Source organism: Moschus berezovskii, chromosome 1 (assembly GCF_049115385.1).
Source record: "Moschus berezovskii isolate FMDL1 chromosome 1, NW_MosBer_1.0, whole genome shotgun sequence".
NCBI lineage: Eukaryota > Metazoa > Chordata > Mammalia > Artiodactyla > Moschidae > Moschus > Moschus berezovskii.
In genome coordinates, this window is record NC_142460.1 from 155,734,665 (window position 1) to 155,756,099 (window position 21,435).

Below are 21,435 nucleotides of genomic sequence, written 5' to 3' on the forward strand. Positions count from 1 at the left end.
GGTTCAGTCCCTGATCAGGGAAGTAAGATTTTATGTGCCTCAGAGCCACTAAGCCCATGCCTCACAACTACTGAACCCACACAGTCTGGAATGAGCCACAGTTAGTCTCTGAGCCACAGCAAAAATCCCACGTACTGCAACAAGACCGATGCCATCAAATAAATAAACTTAAAAAAATAAAAAGACAATTCTAACCCCTAGAACATGGGTTTGCCACTTTACTGAGATCATCTCCCAGGTCACTGACCAGAGGATCTCCTGGGGCCCTGCCTCCTCAGGGACCCTGCCCCACAAGTGTCCAGCCTGTAGTGCTGGTTCCAAAAATCTAGCCTTCTTCCACCAGAGAGCTCTGAGAATAGTGACCTGGTCCAAGGCGCTCTACAGAAGGCACCTGCAGGGTGTCCGCTCCAGGGATGGTGATCCACAAACAGAAGTCCCTTCCTACTCGTATTTCACTTTCTTGCCATCTTCTCCCAGTGACGCCAATATATCATCATGCTGCTGCTACTGCTGCTAAGTCACTTCAGTCGTGTCTGACTCTGTGCGGCCCCACAGATGGCAGCCCACTAGGCTCCCCCGTCCCTGGGATTCTCCAGGCAGGAACACTGGAGTGGGCTGCCATTTCCTTCTCCAATGCATGAAAGTGAAAAGTGAAAGTGAAGTCGCTCAGTCGTGTCCCACTCTTCACGACCCATGGACTGCAGCCCACCAGGCTCCTCCCTCCATGGGATTCTCCAGGCAAGAGCACTGGAGTGGGTGCCACTGCCACACCATCATAACGATGGTAAAAACGCAGGTGTCTTCCTTTCAGGGCAACTCTCCACTGTTGCTAACTCAGTCACTTCCAACAGACTCAGCCAACTCTTAAACAGCTTCTCCCGAAGCTCTGCTCATCACTACTCTGCAGAGTGGAACATGGGCACGGGCAGGTGAGCACCAATGGTTTCCTCCACCCCAGTGCCCAGGAGACCACAGCTTCATCAAGGCAGTTGCTCTGGATCTTGTTTGTAAAGAAGTGGCTTCAGGGCTCACTCCTGTGTCCACAGGCAAATAATGGGCAAGGACAGTGTACAAGCAGGGCTCACTAAACAGGATGTCAGTGTGGAGCCCGCCATCAATTCACACCGATGGTCCACTCATTCTCGGGACGCTGGCTACCTACATCTGCACTGCTTATACCTGATGGTTTCTTAAACTCTACAGCAGCGCTGTCCAACGGAAATGTACTGGGAGCTACATGTGCAATTAAAAATCCTCTAGTAGCACATTTTATAAACAAAAAAGAAATAGGTAGAATTAATTAATCATATACTTTATTTTTTAATGTTATTTCAATATATAATCAATATAAAATATTAATAAACTATTTTACACTCTCCTTGTACTGCCTTCAAAATCTATTGTGTATTTTATAGTTACAGAATATCTCAATTTGGACCAGTCACATTTCAAGTGCTTAATAATCACATACGCTAGCAGCTACTGTTTTGGACAGTGTAGTTCTAGAATGTTAAAGTGAAACAGCATAACCTCAGAATTTCAGAAGGTACAAAACTGTCATCCCATAGATTTGAACAAACTTTCAAGCAAAGTTTAGCTAATATATATATAAACTTGAATTGGTTCTTAACGTTCAAAAATCAGGAGATTTATTATAAAGTATGGATTTCTGATTTCTCGTTTCAAACGTGGAGCCCAGGGAGCACCAGCTCACATCTCTTCTTGGTAGCAACCTGCTTGAACTGAGAAGCAGATGCTTTCTTTGCTGGGGCATGTGCGCCTTGGTCCCCATATCCGTCTCTCCCTACTAAGTCACATTTATTGCACTGTACACTCTTTTTTTTTTCTGGACCCTTTTTTTCTTCTGTACCTGTCTGGGCCCCTCGAGGCATTTGAGTTCACAAACTTCACTTTCTTTTTTTGTTTTTAACTTTTTATTTTGTATTGGGGTAGAGTCGATTATTATTCATGCCTGGAGAATCCCATGGACACAGGAGCCTGGTGGGCTATAGGGTCACAAAGAGTCGGACATGACTGAAGTGACTTAGCACAGCACAGAATTAACAATGTTGTGATAGCTTCTGGTGGGCAGCAAAGGAACTCAGCCATACATATACACTTATCCATTCTCCCCCAAACTCCCCTCTTAGTCGGGCTGCCACATAACATTGAGTGGAGTTCCATGTGCTACACAGTAGGTCCTTGTCAGTTACCCATTTTAAGTATAGCAGTGTGTACCTGTCCATCCCAAACTCCTGAAGTATCACATCCCCCTGGCAACCATAAGTCCATTCTTTAAGTCTCTGAGTCTGTTTCTGTTCACAGACTCCACTTTCTATGAAGCACACAAAGTCAGACTTGGGATAGTCCATTGAAGCATGTCTTAATTTGGAGGTGACTAACTTGGGGCCATCTTGATGTTTGCTGCCCACATTTACAGTGGAATGTGACCGCAAGAAGAGAAAGAATAAAGTGAGTGACAGAAGGAAAGTAAGGCCTTTAGCACCAAAGCCGCCATCTCCATGAAGCAATTATGGATAAAAGACAAGGAAAACACATGATATTTTAGAATCGGGAACACACACTGAGCAGTCTTAATATAATTCTCCTTGCATATATATTTTTGCTTTAGACTGTTCCTTAGTGATATCAACTTGAATGGAAAGACATTCTTAATGGTATATTTCAAAGTGCAACCATCTCCAACTGCAAAATTACAGATGTAGACATGAAATGTTTAATCCAAACAGATGAAACACGTACAGGCTCAACAGGGCTTTTTGAAGCTTCTCAAGGATTTCCACTTGGTAATTTTCCATGGTTTAGTTGGAAAGATGAATGGACTCTGCAAGGTTGACCGGACGCTGCTTTTTAATAGTTTGGAGGATTATCTATGACTAAGGCCAATGATGAAGTGCAGCTAGCCTGTACTAAAGTTGAGGCTGAGGATGGGGAGAGATGGCAGTGGAGGTGTGCAGCTCCAGAACGTGTTTGGGGTTTGATGGACACTAGCGATCTATTTAACCCACTCCAGTGTTCTTGCCTGGAGAATCCCAGGGACGGGGGACCCTGGTGGGCTTCTGTCTACGGGGTCACACAGAGTCGGACACGACTGAAGTGACACAGCAACAGCAGCAGCGATCTATTTCTCACACAGCACTGCGGGAAATGCATATACTCAGAGAAATCGTCCATGTTAAAATCTGGGGGAAAACAATAGAAATTGTTTTCTATTGGAACGATGTAGGAAGGATGGTAAGGAGAACAGAGGAGCAAAAGGGGGTCAAGGATCATGGCATTTATCTTTCATAGACCAAAGTGGACATTCTCTCACAGAATCTCTTGTCTCTGGTCTCACCTGCTTGGATTTTCCCAGAAGCTTGAGAGTCCCTTGGACTGAAAGAAGATCAAATCAGTCAATCCTAAAGGAAATCAACCCTGAATATTCATTGAAAGGACTGATGCTGAAGCCAAAGCTCCAATACTTTGGCCACCTGATGTGAAGAGCCGATTCATTGGAAAAGACCCAATGCTGGGAAAGATTGAAGGCAGAAGGCCAAAGAGGTGGCAGAGGATGAGACGGTTCGATAGTATTACTGACTCAATGGACACGAATTTGAGCAAACTCCAGGAGATAGTGGCGGACAGAGGAGCCTGGTGTGTTGCAGTCCATGGGGTGGCAAAGAGAAATGACTTAGAGACTGAACCACAGCAAGAAGAGAATGCAGTAGGATTCCTAGGAGCTCTTGTCATTTGAGGGCTTTCCTTGTGCTCCTGAAGTTCTGTACAGATGCAACACGGATGGAGCTCTAGGGGCCTGCTTTTGCATTTCCCCCCACCCCTGCAAAGCACACGGGGCCTGCCCCCACTGGGAGACTCAGATCGATGGCCCAGGGTCCTCCTGGCTTGTGAGCTGTGGGGACCCCTCACCTTGGGTAGTCACTGACTGGGCAGGTCTGGATAGTTCCCATGCCCCAAAGGCAAAGCACTTCCACATGCCCCACACTCACACACGTGTGCCTCACCCCAAGAACCTAGGATGCTCTTGGTGTATGAATTGACTCTGTTGTGTTGGAACATGTTTCTGGATGTAGCTCCTGTTATAATGATGGGAGGGGGCCAAGAAGGCCCAGCAGGCTGGTCTTCAGGGTAAGACTGTGCATGATTCCTGGAACGCCAGGCTCCTGGGCTGGGCTACACTCCTGCTGCCTTGGCTGTGCCAGGCCCTAGGGGCAAGCAGCAGAGGCCTGATGGGAGCCTGGGGGAGGCCACGCCCCCAACCCGGAAGGGCGGTCTCCCAGCCCCTCTGATTAGAAGGGAGGTCCTTCTCCCTTCTTGGTGCAAATGCTTTTAAACCCACGAAGCGGAGGTCTATGCCCCGCTCAGGCCCAGACATCTGGACAGCGCATCATGCAGAAAGGAAGAAGAGCAGTTACCAAGGTGTCGGGAAGCATCACCACGGGGCAGCAGGAGTGCCGGAGCAGCTGGCCCATCTTCCAGACGGAGAGCAGCGCCACCCCCAGGATCAGCACGAAGCCCACGAAGGCGAACAGGGCCAGCGCCAGAGGCAGGGCCTCTCCTGGAAACAGAAAGACAGGAACCGGCTTAGGAAACAGCCGTGAAGACCAGCTCGCTCGCCAGTGCTGGGCCTCCCTGGCCTTCCTGGGGTTGGCTCTGCAGACGGATCAAGACAGCAGACTCCAGCACCCTGAGATCTGACATATGCCCCAGAGACAAGAGTGACCACCATTCAATCGTTTTTCTAGAATCCAGATTGGTTTCCAGAAAGCCAAGGAACATTACAGTCTTTTTCTTGGGAAGGAAAAGGGAGGAGCCTCGTGTATTAAGCACTAGCTGTGTTTGCACGCACCTTGGCACCACTGCCAGAAGGAAGAAGGCAGAGAGCCAGGCCCCCACGCAGGATGAGGGGGTGGTGCCCAAGAGCACAGCCCAGAAGGGAGCTGGGTGGTAACTGAAAACTGTGTTTCACAATTTTCTCTTGGCATTGATCCGTATTATAGAGGAAAATACTGAATTCAGTACACAGTCACATAATAACTCTGATGTATCAAGTCCTGGCAATGGTTAAGTGACTTACCCCAGGTCACACAGGGAAGGCTGTGCTCCAAATGCTACTAAGTGATGTATCAGAAGGTGCCAAGTCAGAGCACCATCTCTCTGTGCTATTCGTGTAGCCCCTCCGAGCTAGGCCGCTCACCCACAGTGTGAAGGGTGGCACAGCCGGTGCAGCTGCAGAGAAGCTGGGAGGCTCTCCTCAACGCTTTTGGAAACTATTTAGGCAGTACATATCAAGAGATGGGGCTTCCCAGGAGGCTCAGTGGTAAAGATTCTGCCTGCCAATGCAGAAGACATGGGTTCAATCCGTGGGTCAGGAAGACCCCCTGGAGAAGGAAATGGCAGCCCACTCCAGTATTCTTGCCTAGAAAACCCCATGAAAAGAGGAGCCTGGTGGGGTATAGTCCACGGGGTTTCAAAAGAGTCAAACATGACTGAGTGACTGAGCACAGAGCACGCATCAGGAGATACACAAATGTTCAGACTCTTTCATCCGCTCCTGTGAGTAGATTCCAAAGAATAATTCCAAAGAAGATAAAGCATACACATAAAGCAATTCACAGCAACATCTAGATTAGAGCCACAGCCTCATTACCAGCTGTCCACTGAGCCCAAAGCAGCACACCCACACCTCCCTCCGCCCCAGCATACTCTGGTGTGTTCCCTCACAGCACGAGCCACCAAGGGAAACCGTTTCATTTGCTTACTTGTTTATGGTCCGTCTACTCAACTAGAAGGTAAGCTCAGTGAGGGCAGGGACTGGTCTGCTATATCCCAGTGACTGCTCAGTAATTATTCACTGAACGAGTGAATGAATCAGTGAACGAACATCATCTTTTTTGTGTGTGTGTGAGTCTTATTGTAGTTTAATTTTTTTAATTTTTTGAGAAACTTCATATTATTTTCCACAGTGACTACATCAATTTATATCCACACTAATCATGCACAAGGTTTTCCTTTTCTGTAAATCTTCACAAATAATTGTTATTTACTTTCTTTTTGATAATAGCCATTCTAACAAGTATGGAGTGATATTTCACTGTGGTTTTGATTTGCATTTATTTTTTGTGTTTTAATAATTTGCATTGTACTCTATTTAAGCCTGTATTCTAATGGTTATTTTTATTCGACAAATATTTCCACTTACTGTAGCTTATTTTTATAATCTAGATTCAGCTACTTGTTATGTTTCACGTTTCTACTTTTCCTTGAATTTCAAGGCCATATCAATTAGTAATCTATTCTTTGAAAGAAGATATTAATTGTAAGTAAAGGCAATACATGTCCAATTCAAAGACAATTAAAGTATTTTTACTCTAACAAAAATAGAAGCATCAGTATTCCTCACATCTTCAGTCAAACCTGATTTATCTGATATTCTTATAATACAACAATGAATAAAAGAGATTCTATATTCTGACACCAATTGTTGTACAGAAATATAATTCAATTCTGATGCCAACCACCTGGCACTAGTGTTACTAATAGAATCTGCAGGTTTAAGAATATGATCCCCAACAAGCTCACCCTTACTTTAGATGCTAGTTGCATGTTGGATCCGTAGGTTACTTGTTTGTTGTTGTTTAGTCACTCAGTCACGTCTGACTCTTTGTGACTCCCATGGACTGCAGCATTCCAGGCCTGTCTGTCCCTCACCATAGCCCAAAATTTGCCCAAGTTCATGTCCTTTGCATAAGTGATGCCATCCAGCCATCTCATCCTCTGATGCCCACTTCTCCTTCTGCCCTCAATCTTTCCCAGTTTCAGGGACTTTTCCAATGAGTCAGCTATTCGCATCAAATGACCAAAATACTGGATTTTCAGCTTCAACATCAGTCCTTCGAATGGGTATTCTGGTTTGATTTCCCTAAAGATTGACTGGTTTGATCTCCGTGCTATCCAAGGGACTCTCAGGAGTCTTCTCCAGCGCCACAGTTCAAAGGCATCAATTCTTCAATGCTCTACCTATACTTCTGATCAACTGGCCTCTGATCTGGGGTTTCCATGAGCTTTCTCAGGTTTGATAATTCCCTGGAAGGACTCATGTGCGTGCCAAGTTGCTTCAGTCATGTCTGACTCCTTGCGATCCTATGGACTGTAGCCCACCAGGGTCCTCTGTCCATGGGATTCTCCAGGCAAGGATACTGGAGTGGGTTGCCATTACCTTCTCCATGAAAATCATCTTCAAAAGCAGATGGAAATGGGTACTTCTGGGAGGAGTCCAGTGGTTAGGAATCCACCTGCCAATGCAGGGGACGTGGGTTTGATCCCCAGTCTGGGAAGATCCTATATGACACTGAACCATTAAGCCCATGTGCCACAACTACTGAGCCTGTGCTCTAGAGCCCACGAGCAGCAACTATTGAAGCCCCCGTGCTCTGCAACAAGAGAAGCCACTGCAAAGGGAAGCCTGAGCACTACACACAGAGCACAGCCCCTGCTTGGCGCACAGAGAAATCCCACATGCAGCAAGGAAGATCCAGCACAGACAAAACTAAATAATTTTTTTTAAAAAGCAGATGGAAATGACCTAAATATCCTCAAGTAGACGATGATTTACTACATGATCAAATATCAGCATGGCAGGTCAGGAGGTCAGCTATTAAAATGAGAATTAGGATACATAACATACACAAGCTTGTTCGCTGCAGCATGGCTGGTAGTCACAAAACACTGGAAAGCACAGAATATACCTAGTTACGGGGTTCTGTTACATGTATTTTGACACATCCACACATTGGCTTATTACGCATCTTTAAAAATGAGGTAGATCCATCTGTACTGACATGAACAGGTGCTCACAACAGCAATACCAAGTGAAGGTGAGGGTGGTACAGAGCAGTAAGCACAGTACAGTCCCAACTGTGCTTGTGACTTCTGGCCTCACACGATGACTGCAAAATTAAACACCACACTTGCCAAAGGAAACCTCCTCAAGGGTGTGGGGAGAATGGAAAACTTAGATCAGGAGATCCCCTGGAGGCGGAAATGGCAACCCACTCCAGGATTCTTGCCTTGAAAATTCCATGGACAGAGGAGCCTGGTGGGCTATGGTCCATGGGCTCACAAAAGAGTCAGACACAACTGAGCAGCTGAGCTCACACACACATAAGCACACTTCTCACTCTACATATTTCTCTGTTGTTTGAATTTTTTTTAACAAGCTTGACCTACATTGTTTTTAAAAATAGTATAAAATGGTAATCAGAAAGTCTTCATGAAAAATGTTTTTGATATATTTGTGAAAAAGCAGACACAAAACATATGTATAATACAACTGGAACATATGTCTACATGAAGAATAACAACCCTTTAGAGGATAATTTGGAAACAGCAGTCAAAATTCAAATGCGTATCCCTTCGACCCAGCAACTCTGCTGCCAGGAATTTATCCTTCACATACACCAGGAAATGATCTATGTACAAGGTAACTAATGAGAGCTTTGGCTATAATAGCAAAATATCAGGAAAAAACCTAAATACCTCTCATTACCGTGGGTGTGTGCTCAGTTGCTTCAGTCATCTCCAAGTCTTTGCGATTCTATGGACTATAGTCTGGCAGGCTCCTCTGTCCATGGGATTCTCCAGGCAAGAATACTGGATTGGGTTGCCATGCCCTCCTCCAGGGGATCTTCCCAACTCAGGGATCAAATCCTGTGTCTTCTGCCTTGCAGGCAGATTCTTTGCTGCTGTGCCGCCGGGGAAGCCCACCCCTCAATAGAGGGGTAGTTAAATTAGTTATAGATACACAACCCACAGTGGAATACTCAGTTCAGTTCAGTTCAGTTCAGTCGCTCAGTCGTGTCCGACTCTCCGCGACCCCATGAATCACAGCAAGCCAGGCCTCCCCGTCTATCACCAACTCCCGGAGTACAATCAAACCCACGTCCACAGAGTCGGTGATGCCATCCAGCCATCTCATTCTCGGTCGTCCCCTTCTCCTCCCGCCCCCAACCTTTCCCAGAATCAGAGTCTTTTCCAGTGAGTCAACTCGTCGCATGAGGTGGCCAAAGTATTTCAGTTTCAGCTTTAGCATCAGTCCCTCCAATGAACATCCAGGATTGATCTCCTTTAGAATAGACTGGTTGGATCTCCTTGCAGTATAAGGGACTCTCAAGAGTCTTCTCCAACACCACAGTTCAAAAGCATCGATTCTTCGGCGATCAGCTTTCTTCACAGTCCAACTCTCACATCCATACATGACCACGGGAAAAACCATTGCCTTGACTAGACAGACCTTGGTTGGCAAAGTAATGTCTCTGCTTTTTAATATACTATCAAGGTTGGTCATAACTTTCCTTCCAAGGAGCAAGCGTCTTTTAATTTCATGGCTGCAATCAGCATCTGCAGTGATTTTGGAGCCCAAAAAAATAAAGTCTGACACTGTTTCCACTGTTTTTCCATCTATTTCCCATGAAGTGATGGGACCAGATGCCATGATCTTTGTTTTCTGAATGTACTAGGTAGTTAGTAAAAGAAGGATAAGGAAATTCTTTTTAGGTATGGAAAAATCTATAATATGTATAAAGTGAAAAAGACTTTATAGATCCAGAAGATCTATAAAAAGATCCAGAACAGTGCATGGAATATGCTACCATTTGTGCTAAAAAGAAGAAAAATATATAATAATTTATTCCCATTTACTTGTAAATGTATTGGGAAGTTTTCAGAAAGATATACAAAGAGCTAACCCCTATGGGTGCATGGGTAGGAATGACATGGATGAGGAAGAGGAGAAGGAAGCCAATTCTAAATTCTTATCATATTTTTTGAAATATATATGTACCAATTATTCAAAATTATATTTTAAAAACTAAAAAACTATACACAAATGTCACTAGCGGTGTCTGTATGGCAGAATCATAGGATGTGGGGTTTCATTTTGTTTCTTTTCATTGTAGGTTTGTAGACCATAAAAAATTTAAGGGAAAAAAATTAAAGAAGAGGATTCTACAGACTTTCCATCAGGCCCCTCCCAGCTGAGAGCTGTGCTACACAGTAGGCACCCCCTTACAAGGTCTGACCTTCAGAGGCTCCAGCTGCCTCACCTGCACTGGCCCCTGATTCACAGGCAGCGGCCATCTGGTCAACCAGCTTTGCAAAGTCTGTCCTCAGGCCTCAGAAGCTTTCAGGGGGAAAGTGTGCCAGACAGCTGCCAAGGGACCCCCACCCAGCCCGAGGGTGGACTTTCACCTCAGGGTTAGGGTAGGATTAGAACACAGCACACTTTCACCACCAGAACCCGTGTAGCCTGGGGGAGCAGGTCAGGGAAACCAAGGGGAGACTCAGAGCTAGAGGAAGCAGCAGGCACCGTGTACCCCCGGGAGGGGCAGACAGGCTGTCTTACCTTGCACCTTGACACATTCTGTCTGGCTGAAGGCACTGTGCCGCCCAATGGCCTTCACGAACGTCCGGGCCTTCACACAGTATGCCGCCCCGGGCTCCACCGTCTCCAGGTACACAGGAAGGACCCCAGGCCTCACCACTTTGACGTGTTCCTTTAGGAAACCAGAAAACAGTCACACCCTGAGCGAAGCAGGACAGGAAAGGGAGAGGAGGAGGGAAGGAAAGCTGTCAATATTTCCTTTCCAGCATGCATACGGAATGTTCCACTCACTCATTCATTCATTCATTTTATAAAAATGACTTATTTACTTAGCACCTACTGTGTGCCAGGCACAGTTGTAAGCACTGAACAAAACAGGGACACCCAGCACTGAACAAAACTAAAAGTTCTGCCCTTGCAGAGCTTATGTCATATATGAGGAAGCCAGACCATTGATAACACACATCAGGTGGTGAGGAGGGTTACGAGGAATCATGCAGCAGGCCAAGCAGGTAGAGAGTGACGAGGAGGCACCAGCAGAGTGGCTCAGGGAGGCCTCTCGATAGGCTTATACTTGGACGGAAAGCTGACTGGGTGCTTGGCCCGGCCACGACTTCCAGAGGGTCAGTGAAGAGGAGCACTGCAACCAGTGGGCAGTGCCTCCTCACGCATCCAACCATCCACTGTCTGTCCGTCCATCTGCACAGCCCTCCACCTCTGCCAACCCCTGAGACCTGCGGAGGCTTGTCTGGGCCAAGCCCAGGTGACTCAGGGCAGGCACTCCTCTCCCAAAGAACCTGAGGGACCTGCCTGTTCCCTGCAGCCCAGGCCCTGATCTGCTCCCACATGACTGCATCCGCCCGACTCGCAGTGCCAGGCCCTACCACTGGGCCCTGACCCAGCAGGCATAAATGCTAGAAACCATGGTTACTCCCCTTCCAGGGGAGTGTGGTGGGGTACGTGTTCTGGCATTAGCTCAGGGGTACCCTTGGCCGCAGAAGGGTCTATCAAAGGCCAGCCAGCATCTGGCAACCCCTATGCATGGCCTGATAAAATCAGCAGGACCAGTCAGATTTCTTGTCCTGGGAACTGGTATTGAGGACCTGAATACCTGCAACCAGAAGCAGGGACCAAGGGGAGAGGATACGGTGAGGGGAGTCAGTCACAACCACAGGCACTCACAGGAAGGAGTGATGAGGGGTCAGGGGCAAGGGCCACGGACAGAGTGCATAGAGAGGACCCCCAGGGGGAAGCAAGGGCTCCCCAGGCGGACAGGGGCCTCTGTGTGAGTGAGGCTGTGCAGCAGCCTGGCTCTGGGCCTGCTCCAGTCACGGATTCTGTGAGAGCCCCTGACAGTACCACGTTAATCCTTGTGACAGGGCTTCTCTGGTGACTCAGTGGTAAAGAATCCTCCTGCCAATGCAGGAAACACAAGTTCGATCCCTGGGTCAGAAAGATCCCCTGGAGAAGGAAATGACAACACAGTCCAGTGTTTTTGCCTGGGAAATCCCATGGACAGAGGAACCTGACCTGATGGGCTATATTTCATGGGGTCGCAAAGAGTCAGACACAACTGAGTGACTAAACAACAACAATCCTTGTGACAGAGCCTACTTTTCCTTGTGCTGATCTGAGTGGGTTTTATCACCGTTTCAGCTTGGACAGGGCTCCACAGGTGCACCCACGCTTCATGCCTTCTGCTGCTGCAGCACAGCCACTCCCTTTGAGAAAGCTGACCTCCCACCCAGCCTGGCCTGCAGCACCCACCCCACAGGGAGGGGCCGCGCCCCATCTAGGCATTCTGGGTGGCCCATTGGCTCATAATTAGGGTTGTTTATAAGCTAGCTCCTGGCTTTCTGCTCCTAATTCTGCACCCAGCCCATATGCACACCCTCAAGAAGCTGGGACCGGCCTCGTACACTTATGAAATCATCCAATTGATCTGGAACAGCCCTGTCTGCTGCCCCTAAGCAGTGGGAAGAATGGCTGAGAAGACATGCTGATGGGAGAGATGAAATGCATTGCACAGGTATTGTGGATCCAATTACGACAGAGTTTAAGGCAAGGAGGTGGCCCCCCTACTTCAGTGAATGTGTCCTGAGATGGCTCCCAGCCAAAGTCTGGGTGGGACCAAGGCAGTACTTTGAGTTTGATGCTGCCAGCATTGTCAGCCTACACCCATCTCTGTGTTCCCTCATTTCACCCAGGCCTGCTCATCCTCCGGTCATACCAGACAGCAGGCACTGTAGGGTCCGGCCTTCCTCATCCGGCTCTCAGAGCTCCTCCAAAGTCTAACTCAAAGGCCCAGGCTGCAAGTCTCACCTTGGCACCGGGCTCCCTTCTCCAGTAGGACACGAAGAACTCAAAATGGGGCCCCAGGTCTTCCAGCTTAATAAGCAGGTGGAAGCCATCCATGGTGATCTCCATCCCAGGCGGGGTGAGGATGGCTGTTGACAAGACAAGGGGAGAGTCAAAGCCAGTCCCAGACAGGACTGATTTCTGTCCAGGGAGGCCATGACCGAACTGTCAGTGGAAACACACCAGGCTCATGGGAGGGGAGGGGTTTTGATGTGGCTTCACAGCACACAGAAGCAGGCGTTGTACTCAGCAGGTGCTTAGTAAACTCTTTGTGAATGATGAGCAAATGGAAAAAACAAACAACAACCATTTAGTACAATTCACATACATCAGTGATGTATATACCATCTGCTGCTAACTTTTAAACATGAGCAGATCAGCAGCCTGTGGATGGGTTGGCCTTTCTATTCCCAGTCCAAGGAGTCTTCATCTCATAGCCTTATGGGAGATGTTGGAAAGTCAGAGGGTTTTACAAATTCCAAGAATCATCTCTAGTAATTACAGCCTAAGCACAAACACCATCTTTCATGATATTGGATCTGAAACAGAGAGACCCGCAGGCCCCATGGATACTTTCCACTTAGTAGACCAGGAACCAAAGGGCCCACACAGGCAGTCTTCAGTCCCTGCCTACTAATGATGGATCCAGACCTTCCTCTCAGATCCAGACACTGCAAGACCAGAAGGGCCACCCTAATTGTGGGCTGTGGCTTGGGAGTGTGTTCTGACTAAATCCTCCTGCACTGGGGTCAGTGGACACTCAACAGAAAGGCAGTTCCTGCAGGGAGTTTTCAGAGAACAAAGTATTTCCTGGCATCTAAAGAGCTGCCTGGAAAGGGAACAGGAGGACTTGGGAAGTCAGGGGCCAACTGTGCAAAACATACCCAGATCAGAGGCTTCATATGAGCACAGAGCACCACTAGAACTGCCTCTGAAACACCTCCAGTAAGAAAGGAGATGTTTGACTCATCCACTTTTAAGTTAAACATGATTAGAATTGGATCCCCTGATCTCCATCTATGTGGAGAATAGAATTAGACAAAAAGACCACATGTCATTTCGGTTCAGATGATTTTCTGACAATGTTGGGGCAGGAACTTCTCTCCTATGTACTATATGTACTCATCTCATTTAATCCAACCAGCACGCTTCAGAAAGTAAATACTACTTCTATTTACAGATGACATAGCAGAGCCTCAGAGAGGTTAAGTGACATTCCCAGAGTCACCTGGTAAATGGCCAGACTTTGAGCTCATGTCTTTCCACATTTCTAGACTCTGTTGTGGATCACAGTAAACTGTGGAGAATTCTGAAAGAGATGGGAATACCAGACCACCTGACCTGCCTCTTGAGAAACCTGTATGCAGGTCAGGAAGCAACAGTCAGAACTGTACATGGAACAACAGATTGCTTCCAAATAGGAAAAGGAGTGCGTCAAGGCTGTATATTGTCACCTTGCTTATTTAACTTATATGCAGAGTACATCATGAGGAACGCTGGGCTGGAAGAAGCACAAGCTGGAATCAAGATTGCTGGGAGAAATATCAATAATCTCAGATATGCAGATGACACTACCCTTATGGCAGAAAGTGAAGAGGAACTCAAAAGCCTCTTGATGAAAGTGAAAGAGGAGAGTGAAAGGTTGGCTTGAAACTCAACATTCAGAAAACAAAGATCATGGCATCTGGTCCCATCACTTCATGGGAAATAGATGGAAAAACAGTGGACACAGTGTCAGACTTTATTTTTTTGGGCTCCAAAATCACTGCAGATGCTGATTGCAGCCATGAAATTAAAAGACGCTTACTCCTTGGAAGGAAAGTTATGACCAACCTTGATAATATATTAAAAAGCAGAGACATTACTTTGCCAACCAAGGTCCGTCTGGTCAAGGCTATGGTTTTTCCCGTGGTCATGTATGGATGTGAGAGTTGGACTGTGAAGAAAGCTGATCGCTGAAGAATTGATGCTTTTGAACTGTGGTGTTGAAGACTCTTGAGAGTCCCTTGTACTGCAAGGAGATCCAACCAGTCCATTCTAAGGGAGATCGATCCTGGGTGTTCATTGGAAGGACTGATGCTAAAGCTGAGACTGCAATACTTTGGCCACCTCATGCAATGAGTTGACTCACTGGAAAAGACTCTGATGCTGGGAAAGGTTGGGGGCGGGAGGAGAAGGGGACGACCGAGGATGAGATGGCTGGGTGGCATCACCGACTCTGTGGACTTGAGTCTGAGTGAACTCCGGGAGTTGGTGATGGACAGGGAGACCTGGCGTGCTGTGATTCATGGGGTCGCGGAGAGTCGGACACGACTGAGCGACTGAACTGAACTGAACTGAGACTCTGTTGTGGGGGGTGTTTTTTAACTCCCAAGGATCAGGATGCACTTAGATCACTTAAATCAGACTTTAGGGATGGGTCCTGGAGATCAGGGGTTCTAAAGCTCTCCAGTGACTTGTATTGAGGTTAAGAATCTCTGCTCTCAACAGTCTTCCCTTTAAGAACTGGGGATCCTTTCCAAGACAGCCTTAAAACCAAATTTTTCATGTCTGAGGAGAAGTTGGGCTGGGGTTTTACAAAGGCCAAAAAGCAGACGTCATGCCCTGAGGAGTCTCAATTTCCTCCCAGCTCTGCAGCTGGGTCCACCTGCGTGAGGACCCTCATCCTCTGCTTCTGGGGCAGGTACGGAGACACCTTTCCTCAGCTCCTTGGCAGCGAGCCCTTTTCCCGTTTATACCGGCCTTCTCAAGCACAAGTTGCCACTGCACACACCCACCCTCAGAGCTGTGTAGACACTTCCTTATCTCCAAATGCCCCGTGCCTGCCTTTCCAACAACAGCTGCCAGCCTCCAGAGATGATCTCCTGTGCTTCCAGGAGCCAGAGGGAGGTGGTGCTGGTGCTGCCAAGACATTGTGGGTGGAGGCAGAGCTACAGCAGCCTCCAGTGCCCGTCTGGCTCCCCCAGGGCCTGGCACTGGGATCCCACTGCTTCCACCATGTCCTGCCAGTGCCATGGGAGAGAGGGCAGGCAGAGGAGCCCACATTCTGCACCAAAATTCTTACTGGTATCCATTCCAAAAAGACTTCCCTGTAGCTCAAACAGCAAAGAATCTGCCTGTGATGCAAGAGACCAGGGTTCGATCCCTGAGTCAGGAAGATCCTCTGAAGAAAGGAAAGGTAATCCACTCCAGTATTCTTGCCTGGAGAATTCCATGGACAGAGAAGCCTGATGGGCTACAGTTCGTGGGGTCGCAAAGAGTCGGACATGACTGAGCGACTAACACACACACACACATCTATTCCAATGGTCCCACTCCTGCCCCTAGCTCTTCCCATCTTCCTCTGCTCGCTGGCTCTCAATTCTGGGCATATCCCTAGGGTAATAATAATAATACGAATAGCTGAGTGCTATTACAAGGCAGCACTGCCCTGAGCATTTACACTTTTCATCTCACCCCCAGTCACCCACTGAGGCAAGCCATTGCCCCTCCCACTCAAGTGGCTGAGCCGGGATTTGAACCCCCATCTGTCTGACTCTGGAGGACCAAGTTCTCTCTCAGATCTACCTTCACCTTCCTCAACTTCCTCCAGTAGGAGCTCCCTCACCTTCTAACCCTCCTGGTTTCTCCCAACTCCCATGCTCCTCAGGAAGTTCTGACTCACTCCATTAATTTAGAGGCTGCCCCGACCTCCCTGTGTCCTCACTCCCAGCAGAGGGTCACCTGTCACACAGAGAATACAGGTCCCCGAAGACCTTTCATTTGCCTTTCCTGTGTGTCCCAGGGGGTCACATCATCGCCCACAGCTGTCTTTCCACCTCCACTCAATCCCCCAGTCGGAAGCCTGCCCAGCATCCCCCCTCCTCCTGCTCCATGAAACCACTTTCAAGAGGACCTATTTGGGGGCCTCCCTCGGCCCAGCAGCGGCTCGTCTGTTCTCCCTTTTCTGACTCTCTCCCTGTCTAGCACTACTGGTGCCCTCCCGTCCATTCTCTTCAAACCCTAGGTTTCCCCAGAATCCTAGCCTGGTTCTATTTGTCCTCATATCTTGTCCCTGGACACCCTCACCTGCTCTCAAGCCATTAACTATTAATTTCATTTTGTGCGTCTGTGACCTGTCTGAGTCCCAGGGCCTGATTCCCAACTGCCAATCAGACTTCCATGGGATGATGTCTGATAGGAATCTCAACCTCAAAGAGCCCAAAGCCAGCAGCATCTCTTATTCCTCAGACCAGCTGCTCCTCCTGGGTTCTCTTCCTTGGATGGCATTCCTACTAACCCCATCTGGAAGCTGGGTGCCATCACCATCTCCCCCAACTCTGTCTCACGGGAACTGGTCACCGAGCTCTGTCCTTTCTAACTCAACCATGTCTCTAGAATTTGTCCCCTTCTTCCCATCCCTGCCCCTCCTCTAGGATCACGATCCAGCTTGTTTCAACTGGAATGTTACAGCCCTCTCTTCACTCTTCCCACGGCCTGCAGGTCTGTCCTACTCCAGTTCACTTTCCACACCACTGCTGCTACTGCTGCTAAGTCACTTCAGTCGTGTCCGACTCTGTGTGACCCCATAGACGGCAGCCCACCAGGCTCCTCCATCCATGGGATTTTCTAGGCAAGAGTACTGGAGTGGCGTGCCATTGCCTTCTCCAACAGCCAGAGCAATTGTTCTGTAGACAGACCTGGACCAGATCCCTCTTCTTCCATGACTCTCCTCTATTGATCTGATGAGACTTCATGTCGAAGCCCTTCACCATGTGACCAGCTGCTTCCTCGCCCCCAGCCATCCAGACCCTGCTCCTGCTCTTTCCCCTCACACCCTTCTACTCACTGGGCATTGTTTGCACTCTGCCATTTTGGTCACCAATCCAGATTCTTCCCTTACTTCTATCTCAATACATTTGCCAGGTTCCATTGCTATAGAAAAGTTATTTCTTTCCAAAGAGCTGTTTTTGGTCACTCTGATCATGTATATACCCTATTGCCAAAGAAGATGATCACACAGGCAACAAAGATGGGGACAGTGAGGCCTCAGATGGGAGGCAGTGTTAAGAGTTAATGATGTGTGATCATGGTAGGGAGAGGCCGTCCTAGTGCCTCTACCCCCTTCCAGAGCACTCTTCCTTCCAGAGACAGTCAGGAATAACTTCCAAAGTCTCATTTCAAAAGAGAGGAAGCAGCTGTCTATGTTTTCAACAGATCAGTTAGGGTTGTCTAAGTTTGCATCATTCTGACTTTGTAAGACTCGTTTGATGCTGAAAAGAATCCCAACAGTCTCAATGAGCACGGCTGCTGAAGGGGAGGCTGCTGGGGGTGGGGGAGTAAGGAGAGAAGGGCCTTACTTGAGTTTTGGTTAAAGCAATGCTTCAGGGTGCTCCAGGCCGAGGTCAGCGAGCCCAGGGTGGCCCTGACCCGGAGGCTGTACGACACAGTAGCGGTGATGTCCTCCGTGATGTCACACTCAGGCCTTTGCGTAGGTGAGCACCAGCTGCTGGGGATCCAGATGTGGCTCATGTACAGGCTCTCATACTCCCTGGCCAAAGAGAGGAGGGAACAGCGTCACACCCGGCCCTTTCACCCCGGCTCAATGACGGTTTCAAGTAAACGCCTCCTCCTCTAACTTTTTACGGGCCAGGAAAACAAGTATTTGCTCCACATTCCGTTCCTCCCCTCTCCTCCATCACCAACCATCCTTTCTTCCAGACTCCTTCTCCAAAGACAAGGGAGACCCAGGCGTCAATCCCGCTCCGTCCTGGTCTCTCCATCTGCACGGTCACCACCCGAGTCTCAGCTACTGTCACCCCTTGCCTTGCTGTGTCTCCAGGCAGATTTTCCTACTTCCCTTCATGCTAGTCTTCAAACCGTTGTCACTCAGCAGAGCAGAGCATTTTTCTCCTTAGTGACTTCCAAAGAGCCTAGAATGGAATGCATACTCTCCCCTGGCTGACAAGACTCTCTGGCCTTCTTGCTCTGCCCTTAAAGGCAATGCTGCCTCCACACAGGCCTCCTCACCGTTCCTCCAACTTGGCAAGATGCTTGCCGTGTCTCAGTGTCCTGCCCCAGCATTCACACTGGTTGCCTGCTCCTGTCCTTCAGATGTTGGCTTAAATATCACATCCTCAGACAGGCCTTCCCTAACCATCAGATAAAAAGCTGCCACAGAGCCAACTCACTGTTGCAATGGATTTTAGCTCCTAGAACTGATTTCTATCTGAACTTACCTACAGCAGGGCTGCCTGATAGAACTTCCTGTGATGGTGAAAACCTTCTGTATTCATGTTTTAAATGGTAGCCAGTAGCCATAGATGGCTATTAAGAACTTGAAATGTGGCTCATATGACTGGGAAACAGACTTTTGAATTTGATTTTGATTAATATAAGTATAAATAGCTGTCCGTGTCTAGTGGCTACCACGTTGGACAGTGTCGCCCTAGTGTACTTATTTCTTTTTTACTGTCTCCTCCTCTAAATGTAATCTTCTTCTGCCTGGAAACTTTGTGGTCTGTACCCCTGAGCTGTAGGAGAATGTCTACGCATGTAGCTGCTTGGTTTGTATGAATTGTTAATGAGCTTTACTGAGTACCTTCTGCATCCCTGTCACTCCTTGACAGCTCTGAGGGCCTGGACACCTGGACAAGGACCAGCTGACCTATAGGGTCACAATTTGTGTTGGCTCCTGGGGGCAAGCGTACTGTCAGGAAAACTGAGGTCTCCCCAACCCCTAAAAGATCTGAGTCTCCAAATAATTTCTCTTCAAGTCAGAGGCAAACTGATTTCATCTTAAGATTTTCTTCAGCTTTAGACAACTGACTCACTGTTGGAAAGAAACTTCACAAAAATGTGTTTATATATGTTTGTGTTCCCAGAAAGTTCACTGTCAAATCCATGGGACAATTTCCCTTGTTGCTTCTGTTCTCTTAGGGCCCATGAAGACAGAGGAGGCAGACCATAGGAAATCATCTTTCTCTGGGCTCACAAAGCCTTCTTGAGCTCTGGAATGAAGGCTGTGCCTCCAGGAATCAACTACTGCCTAAAGGAAAGAAACTAAAAAACAAAACAACAGCAACAACAACAACAAAAACTCACCCCTGGTACTCAACAGAATAGTGTATTATTTCTTCAGGCACAATCACTGGGCTCCAGGTCAAGACATGCTTCATGTTGGTTGATTGTACAGAGAGGTTCTGAGGAGCAGGTAGAACAGCCACTCCATCTGGGACCAAAGGAGACAGACAAGCTGACAAGATGAGTTCACCTCAGGGAATGTCACAGCTTCAAGTTAGTTTCTAATGAAAAGTCAAACATGCTTAGGAACTAGTCAGTCAGTCAGTTCAGTCGCTCAGTCGTGTCCAACTCTTTGTGACCCCATGAACCACAGCACACCAGACCTCCCTGTCCATCACCAACTCCCAGAATTTACCCAAACTCATGTCCATTGAGTCAGTGATGCCATCCAACCATCTCATCCTCTGTCGTCCCCTTCTCCTCCCGTCCTCAATCTTTCCTAGCATCAGGGTCTTTTCAAATGAGCCAGCTCTTTACATCAGGTGGCCAAATTATTGGAGTTTCAGCTTTAACATCAGTCCTTCCAATGAACACCCAGGACTGATCTCCTTTAGGATGGACTGGTTGGAACTAAAAGCAACTCTAATTTTACCATATTTGTGTTCATGCTAAATTTGCTATCATCATTGTCATTCTCCCTTTGGTGATAGAATAGCATATTAACATTAATAATAATATGTATGTGGATGGGTGCTTAGTTGTGACCAACTCTTTGTGACCCTATGGAATATAACCTGCCAGGCTCCTCTGTCCATGAGGCAAGAATACTGGGGTGGGTTGCCATGCCCTCCTCCATGGGGATCTTCCTGACCCAAGGATCAAACCCACATCCCCTGCATCTCCTGCATTGCAGGCTGAATCTTTACCACTGAGCCATCTGGAAAACCCAGTTAATAATAATAGCTAATATTATTGAAATTAATAATGGTTAGTAATTTTGGTCACCTGATGCAGTCAGCTCATTGGAAAGGTCCCTGATGCTGGGGAAGATTGAAGGCAGAAGGAGAAAAGGGCATCAGAAGATGAGACGACTGGATGGCATCACTGATGCGATGGACATGAACTTGGGCAAACTTCGGGAGATGGTGAGGGACAGGGAGGCCTGGCGTGCTGCAGTCCATGGGGTCACAAAGAGTCGGACATGACTGGGCAACTGAACAACAGCAACATTACTGAGCACTTACCAAGCTCCATCTATGCCATGTGCTCGGTTATCACATGATTATCTCATTTAATTCTCATGACCATACTGGGATGTAAGGACTATCAGGTTCTCTGTTGAACATGTGAGAAAACTGAAGCACATTATGTATAACCCTTGCGTCACATTGGCCGCGATGCAGGCCTGGACTTTGTTTGGACATTGCCATTGACTTTGTGACCGTAAACACATTGCATAAACCTGAGCTCCCCGCCTCTACATGGCAAACCCATATTGGCTCCTGCCAGCTTCTCATCACCACCCTCTCTTGCTACTGCCATCCTCAGGTATCAAAGCAATTCCTTTGTATTCCCAAAATGGCTAAACGGGGCACCGCTGCTATTTGGGAAGTGCAGGCTCAGGCCTGCCATGGAAGAAGTCTAGTACAGAAGAGCACCAAGCCAGTTTGGAG

The 21,435-nt window shown here is 47.8% G+C and overlaps 1 protein-coding gene across 5 annotated transcripts in view; it reads right to left on the reverse strand.

Moving 5' to 3' along the window:
* Positions 1-21,435, reverse strand: part of IL20RB (interleukin 20 receptor subunit beta) — a 38,733-nt gene that overhangs the window by 1,152 nt on the left and 16,146 nt on the right. For 2 of the 5 annotated variants that reach the window (XM_055413251.2, XM_055413249.2), the window contains 5 exons: positions 19,844-19,970; positions 18,100-18,290; positions 12,725-12,849; positions 10,424-10,574; positions 4,437-4,579 (listed from right to left, as the gene is read on the reverse strand). In XM_055413251.2, the coding sequence (XP_055269226.2) occupies positions 4,437-4,579; positions 10,424-10,574; positions 12,725-12,849; positions 18,100-18,290; positions 19,844-19,970 (737 nt within the window). Of the gene's footprint in view, positions 1-4,436; positions 4,580-10,423; positions 10,575-12,724; positions 12,850-18,099; positions 18,291-19,843; positions 19,995-21,435 lie in introns of all 5 variants that reach the window. The other 3 variants (XM_055413250.2, XM_088840389.1, XM_088840393.1) reach the window with 3 other exon arrangements.